General features: G+C 47.2%; 1 protein-coding gene across 1 annotated transcript; it reads left to right on the top strand.

Annotated features, from left to right (window-relative positions):
* Positions 1–335: 335 nt before the first annotated feature.
* Positions 336–2,147, top strand: LOC109756572 (RING-H2 finger protein ATL13). The gene has a single exon (XM_020315421.4). It carries the CDS (start codon positions 567–569, stop codon positions 1,896–1,898), a length of 1,332 nt encoding a protein of 443 aa, XP_020171010.1. The 5' UTR covers positions 336–566; the 3' UTR covers positions 1,899–2,147.
* The last annotated feature ends 20,701 nt before the right edge of the window (positions 2,148–22,848 follow it).

The following is a 22,848-nucleotide window of genomic DNA, read 5'->3' as shown; positions in this document are numbered from 1 at the left end:
GCCCAAGTGACACACCGAACCTGCTCAGGAACGGCAAAAAACAAGCGCACACGACACCGACGGAACCAGCAAAAACCATGGCGGATGATCAGCCTGCCTGCCACAGTCGGTCAAATCAGATCGATCGCACACACCTTTTGGCAGGCAGATCAACGACCCACAACCCCCCCTCTCTCTCTCCACGCAGCGATGTCTGTCACCACCTATTTGTTTTCCCCTCTGCATAATTCTAGTGGTACCAGTGGCCGCCGTCTCCAACGGTGAGCTCACCCGGAACAGTGACCCGCACCTGCATGTCCTAACCCGCACCTAATGCCGCTTTAATTCCCCGACTAATTTACACCCCACACGCTAAGCCCGGCCGCCCGGTCTCTCTCTCCCTGCCGCAATTTATTGCCCCCGCGACCCCCCACACAAAGCTTCCCTCCCCTCCCCCCCCCCTAATCCAGCGCGGCCATGCCGAGGCTCCACCTCGGCTCCGGATCGTAAGCCCGAAGCTCGGGCTCTCGTCCGTGCTTACTTGCTTGCTTCGAGCGGTGGGCTCGGTGCGGAGCACTACAAGGACCATGAGCAACTCGTCGTGGACGGCGCCGGGGTCGTCGGCGCTGGAGACGGTGGAGACCAAGATCAGCCCCAGCATCCTCTTCATCGTGGCGGTGCTGGCGATCGTCTTCTTCGTCTGCGGCCTGCTGCACCTGCTGGCGCGCCACCTGCTGCGGCTGCGGCGCCGGCGTCGGGCGGCCCGCGACGACGCCGAGGGCAGCGTCACCGCCTTCCAGGGCCAGCTGCAGCAGCTCTTCCACCTCCACGACGCCGGCGTCGACCAGGCCTTCATCGACGCGCTCCCCGTCTTCCTCTACCGCAACGTCGTCGTCGGCGCCGGAGAGGGCGGCAAGGACCCGTTCGACTGCGCCGTCTGCCTCTGCGAGTTCGCGCCGGACGACCAGCTCCGGCTGCTGCCCAAGTGCAGCCACGCGTTCCACCTCGAGTGCATCGACACCTGGCTGCTCTCGCACTCCACCTGCCCGCTCTGCCGCCAAAGCCTCCTCGCCGCCGGCGACCTCGAGCCCACCTGCAGCCCGGTGCTCATGGTGCTCGAGTCCGCCGAGAGCTCCCGCGACCTGGCAGGCTCGGCCAGGCGCGCCGACGCCGAGCCGAGCGGCGTGGCCGTGCGCGTCCCGGGGCTCGACGGGGCCGAGGAGGTGGTCGAGGTGAAGCTGGGCAAGTTCATGTGCGTGGAGGCCGGCGCCGGCGCAGGGGACGGAGCGGGCACCAGCAGCGACGCCAATGCCGACGCCGACGCAGGGCTCGGGCAGAGGCGGTGCCACTCCATGGGCTCCTACGAGTACGTCATGGAGGAGCAGGCGTCGCTCCGCGTGGCCATCGCCAAGCCGCCGCCCAAGAAGAAGCGGCCGGCGTTCTCCAGGGCGCGGCGCGGCGGCGGCGCCATGTCGGAGTGCGAGTTCGGCGCGTCCAGGCGCCGCGGGGAATCCTCCTCGCTCCGCTACCCGGTGATCCCGGCGACGACAACACGGAAGCAGCAGCCTCCCCCCGACCTGCCCGCCGCGGCGAAGCTCACCAAGGACAGCTTCTCCGAGTCCAAGATCTGGATGGTGCCGCCGGCGTCGTCCAGGAAAGGGGACCCCGAGGCGGGCGGGCGGCGGACGGTGTCGTTCCGGTGGCCGATGAGGAGCGGCAGCAAGGACGGCGAGGAGGAGGCAGGGGGCGAGCGCAAGAGCGGGAGCGAGGCGGACTGGGGCGACGTGGAGACGGGCAGCGGCGGCGGCAACAGCGTGGTGTCGTCGCTCGCGGAGGAGCGGCCGTCGTTCGCCCGGCGCACCCTGCTCTGGGTCGTCGGCGGCCGGCCGCAGTCCAACCGAGTCGGAGACTGCTCGTGACCAGACCAGCATCGCCATTGTCGATCAACACCCCAACGAAAGAGAAAAATGAAACCAAATTCTTTCTTTTGTTCAGTTAGTTAAGAATCTCTTCTTCTTCCTCCGTCCTCGTAGATCGCCAGTGGTTGCAAATTCGCAGCGGCGAGTATAACCTGTAAAACCCACAAGATCCCTCAGCAGCAGATCATTTCAGATCAACTCAGCTGCCGTGTTGACCTGGCGAGCAAATCGTTTCAGATCGCTGGTGAATTTTGCATGGCAGCAGCAGATTGGAGGTGCATGCATCATCAATCATGGATTCTTTTCCGGTAAAGATCGCCGATCAATCATGGCGATGCGGAGGCGGGACAAGGGAGGCGCTGCACAGTTGGAAAGTGGGATTTGTTTGGTCTGTCGGCGCGTGATCGCACATGTGAGCAAGTGAGCGTTGCTGCCGCTGCGCCACCACAGCACAGTCCTCCGTCGGTCGGCAGCTTCCGGAAATTTGGCGGCGTCGCTTTCGCTCCTCCCAGGCCAGCCACGCACGCGTATGCTGTCGAGTTGGGCAACGCATCTGATCTGAACCTCTTGGCCCCGGCTGTGAAAAAGATGCAGATCAACGCGGATTTTTTCTCCTGTCATCACCTCCAGAAAGATGCAGGAGCTTGCTGGCTGTGGCACTGAGCGACTGAACCGAGCCAGAGCTGAACCAGAGGAGCTCTTGCTTGCAATTTTGGACCAGCGTTCATGTGGCCAAAGATTCAAAATTTTCATGGACCCGGTGATTCAGAGGTTTACCAGGATACTCCACTGCTGCATTTACTCCTGGGCCTGGCCATCTGTACTCTACTCCACTCTTTTTACTAGGAGTAGTTTTGAGTCAGAAATGTTAATGCAACCACGCCATTACTGCGAGGTCAAACGGCATCTGGGCTGTCGGTTAACATTTTGATTTTTCAGTTCATCCGGAGCGGCGGCGGTGGAGCCGGAGCTGGGTTGGCATTTTGCCGGTGCAGTTAAGCCGCCCATCAATGCTCCCGTCCCGAGCAGGCAAATTTTGCTGCCATACACGCGAGTCGCACGGAAACCTGCGCTAATCGGTTTACTCGCTTTGCCGCTGTAATTACCGGAGGACATCACGTAATTAACGGGGTAATTGTGCGCTGCTGGTGAAAAGGCGCTCTACGCTGGCCACCAATGGCACTGCGACTAGTGGAGCGGCAGTGGCATAATTTCCTTTTCTTTTTGATCGAATAGGACCTTGATGGATCACAAGCGCTTTTCTCTCAGGAGAACTTATCGGACTTTGGCTCAAGCGCAGCAATTTGCACCGGCTCATTTGACGCCTGCATTAACTCAATTAAATATCGTGCATTAGCTCTTTCAAATCAAATCTTAAAAAAAATATCAACTAAATCCGAACTTTTCATGTCTTTTACTACCCATACCCAAATCAAATCAAACTCAATAATACATCAATTATAATCAAAGTTAGTTGGCCCATTTTGACGTGTGCTCGCGTTTTTATTTTTCATTTTTTCTATGTTTCATTTTTTGATTTCTTTTTTTACTGTTTATTTTTTCAAATATCAATAGGTTTGTTTTGCTGGGCATGCTATTAGAATCGACACAGACATGTAAGCCATTGTGATTTTGTAGCGTCACCTCCATTCCGGTTAAATCTCCCACACTGGTTTTAGTCCACCTATCTACTTAATCATGTTTTTATTTTTCAAAAATAGTAAGGAATCAATCACGGAGATCTATAATCAATCTTTAAAGACCAAATCTATGGAAAGGAATCAATGGTTGATAGCACAAGGCAACATTTATAGAGATGAATCATTGTCAAATGCATTATGGATACAATCTTAAATTCTTTGATTAAATAGTTTTTAGCTCTTCATATATTATTATGGTTGTCCATATATCCATTCACATATCACTCTGAGAAATATTTTTTGTCGCAAGAAAAAATGAGGAATAAAAGGAGTGTGGTTTACCGGTAAAAAAGAAGTTGCCAATGTAGCCTGGTGTGCAAGAATATTTTGAATATGTATGTGGGATACAACTAATGTTGACTTACTAAAATATATATATGCCCTCGTTGCAACGCACGGGGCAATTAACTAGGATCAGTAGTAGGTTACTTGAAGTGTCAGTATTATGTTTCGATACAACAGTTTAGTTGAATCATTGACATGAGATTATGTTTTTTTAGGGAAATAGTCAAGCTTTATTCATCGAAAACCACATGAAGTGGGATACAGTTCAGGTCATGGGGTTGGCCAAACCAAACGTGGCGTCCCGGACCCAAGGATAGAGAATGCTTGGCTAACTTATGAGCTTCTAAGTTGTTCAAACGACCTTCAAAACAAAAATTACATAAAAAAGGATAATTGTTGGACTCTAATCTCCTTGATGATGGCACCATAAGGTCCATTGTTGTCGTTGAGATTATGTGGGATGTCCACTTGTCCCGTCAAAAATTATGTGGACACATGTGGGCCTCCTACTTATATTATGCAACATATGTAGATGTGGATCTGGATGGGGGTTAGGATTGTTCTGTTTCAGTTATGGATGTCTGAGCGGAATAATTTCCTTACTTTGGAAAATGTGACAAATTACATTTCATTAGAGATTGATTTCCAGCAAATTACATGAGCGAGCGGTTCTTATATTTTTCATAAGACATAATTTTTAAGTTAGGATAGAAGTCTAAATGCATTGTTTGGTTGCTTCAAGAGTTAATAACGGACACGGTGGCATATAAGTTGCATGCCCAACAATGGAAATCATATTTTTGTCGAATGCACGACATTCAACTATATGTTACAATGTGGCAATGACACATGAAACATTGGATCTGCCTTCTTGGCTCGGGGGTGCGTCATGGGCGGCACACGCCTCCTGCCCTTGATAGGGGTGGTGGATCAACATGAACACGGTGGAAGGGGATCAGGGCGGAGTGCGACGCGGTTGGCGGGGGGCTCCTCCTTGGTGGTCCGTGAAGAAGTAAGGTGTGAAGGAGAGAGGGTTCCATGGCAAAGTTGAGGTTGGCGTCGTCGGGTTTTAAAGGAGAGGGCTCCAGTGAGAAATGTCCCGCTACAGCGGGAAACTGAGCGGGAAGGGGAGGGCCCGACAAGAAAAGGAAATGGTGCATCGTGGGGTGTTTTTTGTTGGGCCCACGTGTTGGAGATAACATTACGGATAGTTCGGACAACCACATTTCATACAAGGGGAGGGAAACAGGGCGGAGAGTTGGGTGGGTGGCGAATCGGCACGATCACAAGGGGAGGGGACCAGGGCGGAGAGCGGGCGATTGGCGGGGGACACCTCCTTGGCAGTCCATGGAGAAGTACAAGGTGAGAGAGAGGGGACGCCACGACGAAGGTGAGGTGTGCCCAACAATGGACATCATATTTTTTGTGGAAATGCATGACATTAACTGTATGTTACAACATGGCAATGGCTCGGGAGACATTGAATCTACCTTCTTCGCTCAGGGGGCGTCACGGGCGGTGCACGCCTCCTGCCCCCTTGATGGGACGGCGGATCGACACGAACATGGGGACAGGCGATCAGGGAGGAGAGCGGGGCGATTGGAGGGGGACTCCTCCTTGGCAGTCCGTCAAGAAGTACGGTGTGGAGGAGAGAGGGTGCCATGCCGCAGGTGAGGTTGGCGTCATCCGGTTTTAGAGGAGAGGGCTCCAGCGAAGAAAGTCTCGCTATGGTGGGAAACCAGGCGGGAAGGGGAGCTTTCGGCAGGAAAATGAAAGGGTACGTCGTGGGGTGGTTTTTTTATGTTGGGCCCATGTGTTCGAGATAACATGACGGATAGTCCGGCCAACCACATTTCTCTTGGACATATGGTCTAGATTTGGAGGAGCCCCGACTGTCCAGATGATTGAATTTTGGGGAGCCTGGTAGGCTCCCGTTTGATGTCCGAACACGCTCGTACGTACGAGAGAAATGAACTTCGACTTTGAAATTGACCCTAATCATTTGTTTGATTCAATTATATCCATTGTAACGTGTAGCAACGTACAGACATTTTACTAGTATGGCATAAAGATAGGCCAAACAAAACTATGATATAGAGTCGATCATGTAGAACTGCATAACAAATGTTGCTAGCTTCCCGCATGTCTTCGTTGCAGGATTTTCCGCTGCCACGTGCCCCAGATGCACGCTTCCTCACCGATGGTCTCTTATTCTACACACGGGAAGCCTACGCCCTGGCCATGTAGGAACAAGATGTGATCACCCATGCTGATGCATTCAGTCCTCTTGGGTGCCCGGCCGGGGGCAAGATCTTCGCGTGTCCACGGTTTCGTGGCAACCTCAACTCAAAGATAAACTTGCTTCACAAGCACATTGAAAGATCATGGATGTCGCCTACCGGGGGGGGGGGGGTGAAGCGGAATAAACCTAGCGGTTAATTTGTCAAGCACAAAACCTACAAAAACTAGGCTCACCTATGTGCACCAACAACTTATGGTAAGCAAGATAAACTACTAGGTGATAGCAAGATATATGACAAGAAACAATATGGCTATCACAAAGTAAAGTGCATAAGTAAAGAGTTCGGGTAAGAGATAACTGAGGCACGCGGAGACAACGGTGTATCCCGAAGTTCACACCCTTGCGGATGCTAATCTCCGTTTGGAGCGGTGTGGAGGCACAATGCTCCCCAAGAAGCCACTAGGGCCACCGTAATCTCCTCGCGCCCTCGCACAATGCAAGATGCCGTGATTCCACTAAGGGACCCTTGAGGGCGGTCACCGAACCCGTACAAATGGCAACCATTGGGGGCGGTCACCGAACCTGTACACTTTGGCAACCCTTGGGGGCGGTCACCGAAACCCGTCAAATTGCTCGGGGCGATCTCCACAACCTAATTAGAGACCCCGACGCTTGCCCGGAGCTTTACACCACAATGTTGAGCTCCGAACACCACCAACCGTCTACGGCGCCCAAGCACCCAAGAGGAACAAGCTCAAGGGTACCAAGCATCCAAGAGTAATAAGCTTCTCAACTTGTAACTTCCACGTATTACCGTGGAGAACTCAAACCGATGCACCAAATGCGATGGCGAGGGCACACGGAGTGCCCAAGTCCTTCTCTCTCAAATCCCACCGAAGCAACTAATGCTAGGGAGGAAAATGAGAGGAAGAACAAGAAGGAGAACACCAAGAACTAGATCCAAGGGGTTCCCCTCACATAGAGGAGAAAATGATTGGTGGAAATGTGGATCTAGATCTCCTCTCTCCTTTCCCTCAAAAACTAGCAAGAATCCATGGAGGGATTGAGAGTTAGCAAGCTCGAAGAAGGTCAACAATGGGGGAAGAACACGAGCTCAAGAGATGAGGTTCAATGGGGAAGAAGACCCCCTTTTATATGTGGGGAAAAATCCAATCGTTATGCTCACAACCTGCACAGAGCGGTACTACCGCTCCAAGGAGCGGTACTACCGCTAGGGCGGTAGAACCCCTTTGAAAAACAACAGCGAGGAGGCAAAAGGCCAGTAGAACCGCTGGAGCGGTACTACCGCTCGTCCTCACGGTACTACCGCTCGACCTCACGGTACTACCGCTAGGGATAGCGGTACTACCGCAAATGGTAGCGGTACTACTGCTTGCGTGCGGTACTAAAAAAATACTTCCGTGCCTACCTCCGCTGAGCAAAACACGAGATTTTGGTCCGGAGCGGTACAACCGCTCAGGAGCCGCGGTAGTACAGCTCTGGAGCAGTACTACCGCTCAGGAGCCGCGGTAGTACCGCTCTGGAGTGGTAGTAAAAATTTACATCCGCTCTAGCCGCGGTAGTACCGCTGCAGCCTTTACCAAAACAGCCACAACTTCTGCAAACGGACTCCGAATTCAACGAAACCAAGTTTGTTGGAAAGCTAACGACATGGGCTAACACAATCTTGATAGAAATATCAATAATAAGCAAATGAGAAAAGGCCCATAAGAAAATGGTGAGAACCCTTCCTTGGATAAGACCGGTAAAACCTCCAACACCGAAAACATCATAGAAGATGCATGCGAACTCCGTTTTCGATGAACTCAAGCTTGTCATCAAGATGACCATAAGATCTAAGACTTATAAAGAGAACCAAACAAGAACCAATAAACATGATGCAAGGATGCAATGGTTTGAGCTCTCTACTAACGATACGATCAAGCTACCAACTTGAGAGCCCCCCTTGATAGTACGACAAACGATCCTATAACCCAGTCTCCCAACTACCACCATGAGACCGGTAAAATAGAAAACCTATCAAGGGCAAATCTTTGCCTTGCACATGGTCCACTTGAGCTAGATGATGACGATCTTGACTCCCTCAAGTTGGACCACCTTTCTTGATTGCGTTGGCTCGATGAAGACTAGATGATTGCTCCCCCATAGTCCACTATGGGTGAGCCACTCTTTGGCTCATCTTCACAAGTCCATTGTCACCACAATGGACGGCAAGCTTCAAGCACTTGATCTCTTTGTGATGCATCACTTGAATTTGCACACCGCATCCTAACCCCACAAAGAACTCTCACGAAGACCATGGGTTAGTACACAAAGCGTAATTAATTGACAATGCTTACCATACCATGGGATCACTGTTGGAAATATGCCCTAGAGGCAATAATAAATGGTTATTATTATATTTCTGTGTTCATGATAATAGTCTTTTATTCATGCTATAATTGTATTGTCCGGAAATCGTAATACATGTGTGAATACATAGACCACAACCTGTCCCTAGTAAGCCTCTAGTTGACTAGCTCGTTGATCAACAGATAGTCATGGTTTCCTGACTATGGACATAGGATGTCATTGATAACGGGATCACATCATTAGGAGAATGATGTGATGGACAAGACCCAACTTAAGCTTAGCATAAAAGATCGTGTAGTTTCGTTTGCTAGTGCTTTTCCAATGTCAAGTATCTTTTCCTTAGACCATGAGGTCGTGCAACTCCCGGATACCGTAGGAGTGCTTTGGGTGTGCCAAACGTCACAACGTAACTGGGTGACTATAAAGGTGCATTACGGGTATCTCCGAAAGTGTCTGTTGGGTTGGCACGGATCGAGACTGGGATTTGTCACTCCGTGTAAACGGAGAGGTATCTCTGGGCCCACTCGGTAATGCATCATCATAATGAGCTCAATGTGACTAAGGCGTTAGTCACGGGATCATGCATTGCGGTACGAGTAAAGAGACTTGCCGGTAACGAGATTGAACTAGGTATTGGGATACCGACGATCGAATCTCGGGCAAGTAACATACCGATTGACAAAGGGAATTGCATACGGATTGATTGAATCCTCGACACCGTGGTTCACCCGATGATATCATCGTGGAACATGTGGGAGCCAACATGGGTATCCAGATCCCGCTGTTGGTTATTGACCGGAGAGGCGTCTCGGTCATGTCTGCATGTCTCCCGAACCCGTAGGGTCTACACACTTAAGGTCCGGTGACGCTAGGGTTGTAGAGATATATGTATGCGGAAACCCGAAAGTTGTTCGGAGTCCCGGATGAGATCCCGGACGTCACAAGAGGTTCCGGAATGGTCCGGAGGTGAAGAATTATATATAGGAAGTCCAGTTTTGGCCACCGGGAAAGTTTCGGGGGTTATCGGTATTGTACCGGGACCACCGGAAGGGTCCCGGGGGTCCACCGGGTGGGGCCACCTGTCCCGGAGGGCCCCGTGGGCTGAAAGTGGAAGGGAACCAGCCCCTAGTGGGCTGGGGCGCCTCCTTGGGCCTCCCCCCATGCGCCTAGGGTTGGGAACCCTAGGGGGGGGGGGAGTTCCCCCTTGCCTTGGGGGGCAAGGCAACCCCTTCCCCCCCTTGGCCGCCGCCCCCCCAACCCTAGATGGGTTTTGGCCGGCTTCCCCCTCCCAAGGGGTCCTATAAATAGTGGGGGGGAGGGAGGGCAGCATAGACACAGCCTTTGGCGCCTCCCTCCTCCCCTACAACACCTCTCTCTCTCGCGCAGAAGCTCGGCGAAGCCCTGCCGAAGAGCCGCTACATCCACCACCACGCCGTCGTGCTGTTGGATCTCCATCAACCTCTCCTTCCCCCTTTCTGGATCAAGAAAGGAGGAGACGTCGCTGCACCGTACGTGTGTTGAACGCGGAGGTGCCGTACGTTCGGCACTCGGTCATCGGTGATTTGGATCACGGCGAGTACGACTCCGTCATCCACGTTCATTGGAACGCTTCCGCTCGCGATCTACAACGGTATGTAGATGCACTCCCTTCCCCTCATTGCTAGTAGACTCCATAGATGCATCTTGGTGAGCGTAGGAAAATTTTAAAATTATGCTACGATTCCCAACAGTGGCATCATGAGCCAGGCCTATGCGTAGTTACTATGCACGAGTAGAACACAAAGAAGTTGTGGGCGTTGATGTTGCCAATTCTTCTTGCCGCTACTAGTCGTTTCTTGTTTCGGCGGCATTGTAGGATGAAGCGGCCCGGACCGACCTTACACGTACGCTTACGTGAGACAGGTTCCACCGACTGACATGCACTAGTTGCATAAGGTGGCTAGCGGGTGTCTGTCTCTCCTACTTTAGTCGGAACGGATTCGATGAAAAGGGTCCTTATGAAGGGTAAATAGAAATTGGCAAATCACGTTGTGGTCATACGTAGGTAAGAAATCGTTCTTGCTAGAAACCTACAAACCACGTAAAAACTTGCAACAACAATTAGAGGACGTCTAACTTGTTTTTGCAGCAAGTGATATATGTGATATGATATGGCCAGAAGATGTGATGAATGATATATGTGATGTATGAGATTGATCATATTCTTGTAATAGGAATCACGACTTGCATGTCGATGAGTATGACAACCGGCAGGAGCCATAGGAGTTGTCTTTATTATTTTGCATGACCTGCGTGTCATTGAATAACGCCATGTAATTTACTTTACTTTGTTGCTAAACGGTTAGCCATAGAAGTAGAAGTAATCGTTGGCGTGACAACTTCATGAAGACACAATGATGGAGATCATGATGATGGAGATCATGGTGTCATGCCGGTGACGAAGATGATCATGGTGCCCCGAAGATGGAGATCAAAGGAGCATGATGATATTGGCCATATCATGTCACTATTTGATTGCATGTGATGTTTATCATGTTTTTGCATCTTATTTGCTTAGAACGACGGTAGCAAGTAGGATGATCCCTTATAATAATTTCAAGAAAGTGTTCACCCTAACTGTGCACCGTTGCGAAGGTTCGTCGTTTCGAAGCACCACGTGATGATCGGGTGTGATAGATTCTTACGTTCGCATACAACGGGTGTTGACGAGCCTAGCATGTACAGACATGGCCTCGGAACACACGCAATACACTTAGGTTGACTTGACGAGCCTAGCATGTACAGACATGGCCTCGGAACACGGAGGACCGAAAGGTCGAGCATGAGTCGTATAGAAGATACGATCAACATGGAGATGTTCACCGATCTTGACTAGTCCGTCTCACGTGATGATCGGACACGGCCTAGTTGAGTTCGGATCATGTTTCACTTAGATAACTAGAGGGATGTCTATCTGAGTGGGAGTTCATTAAATAATTTGATTATATGAACTTAATTATCATGAACTTAGTCTAAATCTTTACACTATGTACTGTAGATCAAATGGCCCACGTTGTCCTCAATTTCAACGCGTTCCTAGAGAAAACCAAGCTGAAAGATGATGGCAGCAACTATACGGACTGGGTCCGGAACCTGAGGATCATCCTCATAGCAGCCAAGAAAGATTATGTCTTAGAAGCACCGCTAGGTGAAGCACCAATCCCTGAGAACCAAGACGTTATGAACGCTTGGCAGCAGCGTGCTGATGATTACTCCCTCGTTCAGTGCGGCATGCTTTACAGCTTAGAACCGGGTCTCCAAAAGCGTTTTGAGAAACATGGAGCATATGAGATGTTCGAGGAGCTGAAACTGGTTTTTCAAGCTCATGCCCGGGTCGAGAGATATGATGTCTCCGACAAGTTCTTCAGCTGTAAAATGGAGGAGAACAGTTCTGTTAGTGAGCACATACTCAGAATGTCTGGGTTGCACAACCGCTTGTCTCAGCTGGGAGTTAATCTCCCGGATGACGCGGTCATTGACAGAATCCTCCAGTCGCTTCCACCAAGCTACAAGAGCTTTGTGATGAACTACAATATGCAGGGGATGGAAAAGACCATTCCCGAGGTGTATTCAATGCTGAAATCAGCTGAGGTGGAGATCAAAAAGGAACATCAAGTGTTGATGGTAAATAAAACCACTAAGTTCAAGAAGGGCAAGGGTAAGAAGAACTTCAAGAAGGACGGCAAGGGAATTGCCGCGCCCGGTAAGCCAGTTACCGGGAAGAAGTCAAAGAATGGACCCAAGCCCGAGACTGAGTGCTTTTATTGCAAGGGAAGTGGTCACTGGAAGCGGAACTGCCCCAAATATTTAGCGGACAAGAAGAAGGCCGGCAACACCCAAGGTATATGTGATATACAAGTAATTGATGTGTACCTTACCAGTACTCGTAGTAGCTCCTGGGTATTTGATACCGGTGCGGTTGCTCATATTTGTAACTCAAATCAGGAACTACGGAATAAACGGAGACTGGCAAAAGACGAGGTGACGATGCGCGTCGGGAATGGTTCCAAGGTCGATGTGATCGCCGTCAGTACGCTACCTCTGCATCTACCCACGGGATTAGTTATAAACCTCAATAATTGTTATTTAGTGCTAGCTTTGAGCATGAACATTGTATCTGGATCTCGTTTAATTCGAGATGGCTACTCATTTAAATCTGAGAATAATGGTTGTTCTATTTATTTGAGAGATATGTTTTATGGTCATGCCCCGCTGGTCAATGGTTTATTCTTGATAAATCTCGAACGTGATGCTACACATGTTCATAGTATGAATACCAAAAGATGTAAAGTTGATAACGATAGTCCCACATACTTGTGGCACTGCCGCCTTGGTCACATTGGTGTCAAGCGCATGAAGAAGCTCCATGCAGATGGACTTTTGGAGTCTCTTGATTACGAATCATTTGACACGTGCGAACCATGCCTCATGGGTAAGATGACCAAGACTCCGTTCTCCGGAACAATGGAGCGAGCAACCAACTTATTGGAAATCATACATACCGATGTGTGCGGTCCAATGAGTGTGGAGGCTCGCGGAGGATATCGTTATGTTCTCACTCTCACTGATGATTTAAGTAGATATGGGTATGTCTACCTAATGAAACACAAGTCTGAAACCTTTGAAAAGTTCAAGGAATTTCAGAGTGAAGTCGAGAATCAACGTGACAGGAAAATAAAATTCTTACGATCAGATCGTGGTGGAGAATATTTAAGTCACGAATTTGGTACACACTTAAGGAAATGTGGAATAGTTTCACAACTCACGCCGCCTGGAACACCTCAGAGAAATGGTGTGTCCGAACGTCGTAATCGCACTCTATTGGATATGGTGCGATCTATGATGTCTCTTACCGATTTACCGCTCTCATTTTGGGGTTATGCTTTAGAGACTGCCGCATTCACTTTAAATAGGACACCGTCTAAATCCGTTGAGACGACACCGTATGAATTATGGTTTGGGAAGAAACCTAAGCTGTCGTTTCTAAAAGTTTGGGGATGCGATGCTTATGTCAAGAAACTTCAACCTGAAAAGTTCGAACCCAAATCGGAAAAATGCGTCTTCATAGGATACCCTAAGGAAACTATTGGGTATACCTTCTACCTCAGATCCGAAGGCAAGATCTTCGTTGCCAAGAACGGGTCCTTTCTAGAGAAGGAGTTTCTCTCGAAAGAATTGAGTGGGAGGAAAGTGGAACTTGATGAGGTGATAGTCACCCCTTCCGAACCGGAAAGTAGCGCAGCGCGGGAAAATGTTCCTGTGGTGCCTACACCGACTGGGGAGGAAGTTAATGATGATGATCATGAAACTTCAGATCAAGTTACTGAACTTCGTAGGTCCACAAGGACACGTTCCGCACCAGAGTGGTACGGCAACCCTGTCTTGGAAATCATGTTGTTAGACAACGGTGAACCTTCGAACTATGAAGAAGCGATGGCGGGCCCGGATTCCGACAAATGGCTAGAAGCCATGAAATCCGAGATAGAATCCATGTATGAAAACAAAGTATGGACTTTGACTGACTTGCCCGATGAGCGGCGAGCCATAGAAAACAAATGGATCTTTAAGAAGAAGACAGACGCAGATGGTAATGTGACCATCTACAAAGCTCGACTTGTCGCTAAGGGTTATCGACAAGTTCAAGGGGTTGACTACGATGAGACTTTCTCACCCGTAGCGAAGCTGAAGTCCGTCCGAATCATGTTAGCAATTGCCGCATACTATGATTATGAGATATGGCAGATGGACGTCAAAACGGCATTCCTTAACGGCTTCCTTAAGGAAGAGTTGTATATGATGCAGCCGGAAGGTTTTGTCGATCCTAAGAATGCTAACAAAGTATGCAAGCTCCAGCGCTCAATCTATGGGCTGGTGCAAGCATCTCGGAGTTGGAACATTCGCTTTGATGAGATGATCAAAGCGTTTGGGTTTACACAGACTTATGGAGAAGCCTGTGTTTACAAGAAAGTGAGTGGGAGCTCTGTAGCATTTCTCATATTATATGTGGATGACATATTATTGATGGGAAATGATATAGAATTCTTGGAAAGTATAAAGGCCTATTTGAATAAGTGTTTTTCAATGAAGGACCTTGGAGAAGCTGCTTACATATTAGGCATCAAGATCTATAGAGATAGATCAAGACGCCTCATTGGTCTTTCACAGAGTACATACCTTGACAAGATATTGAAGAAGTTCAGTATGGATCAGTCCAAGAAGGGGTTCTTGCCTGTATTGCAAGGTGTGCAATTGAGCACGGCTCAATGCCCGACCACGGCAGAAGATATAGAAGAGATGAGTGTCATCCCCTATGCCTCGGCCATAGGGTCTATTATGTATGCCATGCTGTGTACCAGACCTGATGTAAACCTTGCCGTAAGTTTGGTAGGAAGGTACCAAAGTAATCCCGGCAAGGAACACTGGACAGCGGTCAAGAATATCCTGAAGTACCTGAAGAGGACTAAGGATATGTTTCTCGTTTATGGAGGTGACGAAGAGCTCGTCGTAAAGGGTTACGTCGACGCTAGCTTCGACACAGATCCGGATGACTCGAAGTCACAGACCGGATACGTGTATATTTTGAATAGAGGAGCAGTAAGCTGGTGCAGTTGCAAGCAAAGCGTCGTGGCGGGATCTACATGTGAAGCGGAATACATGGCAGCCTTGGAGGCAGCACAGGAAGCAGTCTGGATGAAGGAGTTCATTACCGACCTAGGGGTGATTCCCAATGCGTCGGGCCCAATGACTCTCTTCTGTGACAACACTGGAGCTATTGCCCTTGCGAAGGAGCCCAGGTTTCACAGGAAGACCAGGCATATCAAGCGTCGCTTCAACTCCATTCGTGAAAGTGTTCAAAATGGAGACATAGATATTTGTAAAGTACACACGGACCTGAATGTAGCAGATCCGTTGACTAAACCTCTCCCTAGGGCAAAACATGATCAACACCAGGACGCAATGGGTGTTCGATTCATCACAATGTAACTAGATTATTGACTCTAGTGCAAGTGGGAGACTGTTGGAAATATGCCCTAGAGGCAATAATAAATGGTTATTATTATATTTCTGTGTTCATGATAATAGTCTTTTATTCATGCTATAATTGTATTGTCCGAAAATCGTAATACATGTGTGAATACATAGACCACAACCTGTCCCTAGTAAGCCTCTAGTTGACTAGCTCGTTGATCAACAGATAGTCATGGTTTCCTGACTATGGACATAGGATGTCATTGATAACGGGATCACATCATTAGGAGAATGATGTGATGGACAAGACCCAACTTAAGCTTAGCATAAAAGATCGTGTAGTTTCGTTTGCTAGTGCTTTTCCAATGTCAAGTATCTTTTCCTTAGACCATGAGGTCGTGCAACTCCCGGATACCGTAGGAGTGCTTTGGGTGTGCCAAACGTCACAACGTAACTGGGTGACTATAAAGGTGCATTACGGGTATCTCCGAAAGTGTCTGTTGGGTTGGCACGGATCGAGACTGGGATTTGTCACTCCGTGTAAACGGAGAGGTATCTCTGGGCCCACTCGGTAATGCATCATCATAATGAGCTCAATGTGACTAAGGCGTTAGTCACGGGATCATGCATTGCGGTACGAGTAAAGAGACTTGCCGGTAACGAGATTGAACTAGGTATTGGGATACCGACGATCGAATCTCGGGCAAGTAACATACCGATTGACAAAGGGAATTGCATACGGATTGATTGAATCCTCGACACCGTGGTTCACCCGATGATATCATCGTGGAACATGTGGGAGCCAACATGGGTATCCAGATCCCGCTGTTGGTTATTGACCGGAGAGGCGTCTCGGTCATGTCTGCATGTCTCCCGAACCCGTAGGGTCTACACACTTAAGGTCCGGTGACGCTAGGGTTGTAGAGATATATGTATGCGGAAACCCGAAAGTTGTTCGGAGTCCCGGATGAGATCCCGGACGTCACGAGAGGTTCCGGAATGGTCCGGAGGTGAAGAATTATATATAGGAAGTCCAGTTTTGGCCACCGGGAAAGTTTCGGGGGTTATCGGTATTGTACCGGGACCACCGGAAGGGTCCCGGGGGTCCACCGGGTGGGGCCACCTGTCCCGGAGGGCCCCGTGGGCTGAAAGTGGAAGGGAACCAGCCCCTAGTGGGCTGGGGCGCCTCCTTGGGCCTCCTCCCATGCGCCTAGGGTTGGGAACCCTAGGGGGGGGGGGGAGTTCCCCCTTGCCTTGGGGGGCAAGGCAACCCCTTCCCCCCCTTGGCCGCCGCCCCCCCCAACCCTAGATGGGTTTTGGCCGGCTTCCCCCTCCCAAGGGGTCCTATAAATAGTGGGGGGGAGGGAGGGCAGCATAGACACAGCCTTTGGCGCCTCCCTCCTCCCCTACAACACCTCTCTCTCTCGCGCAGAAGCTCGGCGAAGCCCTGCCGAAGAGCCGCTACATCCACCACCACGCCGTCGTGCTGTTGGATCTCCATCAACCTCTCCTTCCCCCTTGCTGGATCAAGAAAGGAGGAGACGTCGCTGCACCGTACGTGTGTTGAACGCGGAGGTGCCGTACGTTTGGCACTCGGTCATCGGTGATTTGGATCACGGCGAGTACGACTCCGTCATCCACGTTCATTGGAACGCTTCCGCTCGCGATCTACAACGGTATGTAGATGCACTCCCTTCCCCTCGTTGCTAGTAGACTCCATAGATGCATCTTGGTGAGCGTAGGAAAATTTTAAAATTATGCTACGATTCCCAACAATCACTTGATCCCTCTTTGACTTAGTCTTGATCAACCTCTCACAAGACCAATCTTTTAGGTAATTCCTTGAATAGCACCTTGGTCAACACAAACTCTCCTTGAAACCAACACATGTACTCCAAGAAAAGCTTATGGACAAAACCTTCAAATATAACTCAAGGCAACCATTAGTCCATAGAGATTGTCATCAATTACCAAAACCAAACACGGGGGCACCGCATGTTCTTTCAATCTCCCCCATTTTGGTAATTGATGACAATCACTATCAAGAGAGTTTATACAAGGAATTATGCATCACCATGCAATGCAACAATCAATAATGCATGCGTATGTGATCCAAATGCTTAGGAACAAAACCAAAGCAAGGAGAAAAATCTGAAGACTTCTCCACAAAACTCTCTGAAACTTCTCCCCCATTGGCATCGATTGCCAAAATGGGCGAAAAGCTAAGAAGACCAATATAAAAGGTGTTCCTCCAAAAGTTGTGTATTTCTCAACAAGAGAGTGGAATGCCATACACATATCCAAAGGTAATACTTGGAGGAAGACCAACTATATTGAGGCACCAAGATTGCTAAAGGAAGATATGCCACAAAGACATAACAAAGAGAGAACCAAGCAATCAAGCAATCAAAAGATGCCAATTGAAGCAAGCTATCAAAAGATACCAATTGAAGCAAGCTATCAAAAGATACCAATTGAAGCAAGCTATCAAAAGATACCAATTGAACCAACTAGACCAGAGATCCTACGAGCCACAAGAATAAAAGATATTAAGATATGAGCAGAGGAGTGTTCTAAAGAAACTAGAGAAGCTCGCCATGATTTGTGCACACAAAAGAATTTTTGTATAAGGATACAAAGTGCACAAAATAGGATCATAGCTTCCCCAAAGTCAACAGAAACTTACAATAAGTGCAAGTGAGCATGTAGGAAACAAGGCCTAGCACTTGCAACAAACAAATGGTTAAGCAACATATAAAAGAGGCAACTTAAGAATAGGCTCAACCAAAACTGATGTGTGTGAGTCAAGGCAGTGCACTTGAGAAGACTAATGTACGGATGAGCATTAAGCATCAATATAGTCTTGAATGAATGAGATACACGGTGCAAGGCATGTCGTTCCCACTCACAACTAGCAAACGGGTTCACAAGCTCACTAATAAGCATATAAAGAACCTATGCTTGTGACAACCCATGGTGAAGATATAAGATGAAAGCCTCATCAAGACGAGGGGTACCAATTAAGATGGCAAAAGCCTCGTAAAGATAAGCATGAGGAAAATAATCTTCACCACACAAGAGTGCAACAAGATGCAACGATATAAGACACACACTCAAGGCAAAAGCTTTCACGGAGCCACCAAAGAAATAACATAAGAAAGACAAGGTGGACGTGAAAGAAAGGATATCATCTAGAGATGTAATTTCTCTCAAGTGTATAAGGTTCTAGGTAGACGAGATCATGATGACATATATCTTCAAAGAAGGATGTACCCCCGAAATAGTTACAACACGAAGGAACAAGATATCCAAGAGGAAGTCATACATATACCAATAATATATTTGATTGGAAGCATAGCACATGGCTAGATATGGTCTTATAGTATATAAATGAATTGCTACCACACACCCATCAAAGACATCACAACTAGCAACATGAGATCATCGTTGAGATGCTTTGAGAAAGGAAACAAGTACCACAAGAACTAATCAAGAAATTCATGCCATGATGGAACCTACACAAGGTTGTATGAAGGAAATGTATGCATGAGTAGATACTTGTTACCGAGATAGCATTGGAAGGATGTGGTAGATACCAATTGAATGTAAATGATAGTAGTTCGTTGAGCGTCCTAGCTTGACTCCAATAAGCACATGGTGACACCACCTTCCTTTTGAATGAGCCGAGCATCCAATGCATCTCTAGTTGTTCCTAGAACAACACCACAAACAAAATGGTACCCAAACTCATTGGGACCAAAGAGTTAGAAACACCAACAATACATAGGACAAACTCCACATAAATATGTGCATATAGATATGGAAATGAAATTCATGCACATCTCATCCAATTTGAGACTTGGTGGAGTTTCCCCTATATATTGGGTCAATGAGAGAAAGCATGCCAAGGAAACTACATGAAGTTAATATGCATGCTCAAGACTTTCAAGAACCGATACCAAAATACAAGGAAATACCAAGTGAAAAGAATACCAAATGGAGAAATCATCACTTGGAAGATATCATTAAAAGATACATCAAGGAATGAGATATCCATTGGAACCCAAAAAATGATATCAAACTCCCAAAAGAGATGATGGTTCCAAACAAAACCAAGCTCTTTACAAAGTTTCATGATGGCACAAGTACCAAAAAGAAACGGCTTGACGTCCACCAACACACACTTAAAATGGATCACAAGTTTAGTGTTCTATAGAAAATAGGATAGCTCCCCCACGAGTTGTGCATTATAGAGAATTTGCATTTGAATACAAAATGCACAAGGTAGGATCACCACGTTCACTATATCAAGGAAAACACTAGACAAGATCAAGAAAACAACAAGATCCTCAAGTGGTACGGAAGGCAATGGGAGTTGACACAAACTTGGCAAGAGATAAGTCAAATAAAAAGCAAACGCTAACGTGAAGATGATCAATAATTTCTACCACACATAAGTGAGTACCAATTGTCAAAAGACAAGAAGTATTTGGAAATAATTCCCGATGGTAGATAGCAAGGATATCCGACATCATCTTCACACCAAACACAAGCAAATTGCGACTTATAGAGCTAACATGCCACCTAGGAACAAGATAATTTACAATATCAATTCTAGGTGACAATATCTCAAATGTACACATTTTCTAGGCTAGTAATATACACATAGCATATTACTCCCCCATAATGTGATACCAATTAAAGATAAACACGAGGCAAAATAACGATCCAACAAGAGATAATTAATGGACAATTTAGAATTTGAATTTCTAATGAGAAGACATACCACATAGCGACTATATAATCTTGTAATATCAATACTAGATGGTATTCCACATGTACACACATTTATAGGATTGTGAGGTGTACAAAGCACATCACTCCCCCATAATGGGATATTCCATTAATCTCTCACAAGAGCCAACTAAGGTACAAACAAGATGCATAAAGGCTCAACGTACGACACACATGTACATGATGTGCAAACCAACACACACATACTTGATTACTCAAGATAAGAAATTGGAGGCACAACATATACAAACACATGCAAGGAACAAAACCAAAACATGCAGAGGGGCAAGTAACTTTCAATGTAAATAATTTAAGTACAAGTTACCGAAAGGAGGCACATTGGATATAGTATAGAAACTTGATAACCCAATTAACTTGGCTTGAGACCCTAAGAATGATGAAGTCCCCTTAATTCTTCATAATGTAGCCAAGTCTCCAATGCCCTCCAACAACACCTATTGATCAAGTTTGAGCTTGTTGGTCCCCAACCAAGTTGGGTCCTAAGAGGTTAGTCACAATAGGCTTGGCAACCCAAATGGTTCTTTTCTTGACACCACTTTGAGTACCAACGAACTTGACAAACACATTGCCAACCTTATCCTTCCCAAGAGAATAGATATCATCAATAATAATTGGGTTGGATAAGTTGCCACTAGTGCATGAAGAAGTGAGGTGACCTTTCTCACGACATAGGTAGCAACGTCTACTCTTCACTTTCTTCTCACTTGATTTCTCAACTTGAGAAGCATTAGCCCGAGTTTTCATGGGAAGAGGCAGTTCTTCAACTTGTGGTTGAGCATGAGATTGAACTTGTGGCCGGTTCCCTTGTTGCTTGTCACTAATGGTCTTCTTTTTCAATGGGCAAGATCTCACATGATGCCCTTCAATTTTGCACTTGAAGCAAACAATCTTGGCCGAATTCTTGACTTGTTATTGGCCCTTCTTCTTGTTCATCTTGGACTTCTTATTCTTAATGGAGTTGAATCCAAGTCCACCTTTGTTATTGGGGGATTTTTGTACACTCAAGATATTGTTGAGTATGGCCTTCCCTTCATGACACTTTTCCAAATCTTTCTTCAAATAAGTGACTTGGGCCTTGAGCTCTTTGATTTCCTCTACATGGTTAGTCTCAACACATGCACTAGAGGAAGTATAAGTTTCATTGTTAGAGCAACAAGGCAAGGAAAGCAATTCATCACAAGACGTACCAATGTTATGCATGGATGAATCGCGAGGACTAGCACAAGGCAATATAGAATTTTGACTAAAAGTAGTGCTAGTGTCCACATGAGGCTCACTAGATGTTACCTTAGCAATCATGGCCTCATGTGCTATCTTTAGCACATTATGGGATACTAGAAGATCATCATGAGAGCTTGAGAGCTTTTCATGGCTTTCTTCCAATTTCCCATAATTGCTAGATAGCAACTCAAGTTGAGCCCGTAGCTCAACCTTCAAAATGGATGCTTCACAAGTAATAGAGTTAGTAGCACAAGCATCATCATTAACAACAATAGGAGAGGAAAACTTGGCAAGCTCTTTTAAATAAGAAGCTTCAAGTTGATCATGAGACTCGGTGAGTTTGATGAGCTCACCCTTGATGACCCTTGAGCCATTTTCGAGGTGCTCAAAATCCTCAAGGAGTCTAGCATGAGAAACTTTAAGCTTAGCATTTTTAGTTTCAAAAACATTGGCCACCTCAAGAGCTCTATCATGAGATTCCTTCACTCTAGATAATTCTAGAGCAAAAGTCTCCTCAATTGATTCCTTGGTGGTTTGTTCAAGTTCAAGAGCTTGAGAGAGGTCCGCGATCTCATTAGCGTAATCACGCTCATGACCTTCCATTTTATCAATGGTGACCTCATGCTCCTCAAGACGAGATTCCAACTCATCAATATATTTCTTGCCCTCAGTAGCAATAGACATGATTTCCATGAAGTTGGAACGAGCAATTTTATTCTTATGAAGAGCTTTAAAAATCATTTCTCCCTTAATTTTTAAGGAGGCAATGGTATCATTCTCTTCATCACTAACATCATCACAAGATATATTGGGATTCAAAGTGGGAGATACCTTTGAAGCCTTAGCCATAAGGCAAAACGCAATCGATGATGATGTAGGATCCCTTGAGGCACCATTCACGACCACATCTTGTTCCATGGGGTGTTGGGTTTCCTCTACATTGTTAGCACAACAATTCGAGGATATAGATGCATTTTTATCATGGTAACAAGACATAGCAAGCATATCATCATGAGATTTAGTAAAGCAATTTCTACATGATATGCAAGTACTATCAACACAAGCATGTGAAACATTTAGAGAGCTCGGAGTGTTGAAGTCCAAAGGTGGAGCATCGCAATAAGATAGTGATGACGAGTCATCAATGATAAGCACACTATCATCATTGCAATGACCACCACTACTCACCATATCATTACCTTGTGGCAAACCACATGTGGGTGATGTAGTAGAAGTTGAGAAAGCAACACGGCCGGAGGTGGAGGGAGAACAATCATCCCCACAAATCTTGGACACAGCATATTTA

The sequence above is a fragment of the Aegilops tauschii genome, chromosome 6 (genome assembly GCF_002575655.3).
Source record: "Aegilops tauschii subsp. strangulata cultivar AL8/78 chromosome 6, Aet v6.0, whole genome shotgun sequence".
In the NCBI taxonomy this organism is placed as follows: domain Eukaryota; kingdom Viridiplantae; phylum Streptophyta; class Magnoliopsida; order Poales; family Poaceae; genus Aegilops; species Aegilops tauschii.
This window is presented reverse-complemented; position numbering and strand designations above follow the sequence as displayed.

What these genes read in the sequence shown, in the direction of transcription:
- LOC109756572 (XM_020315421.4), top strand. Translation starts at nt 567, where the DNA reads ATGAGCAACTCGTCGTGGACGGCGCCGGGGTCGTCGGCGCTGGAGACG.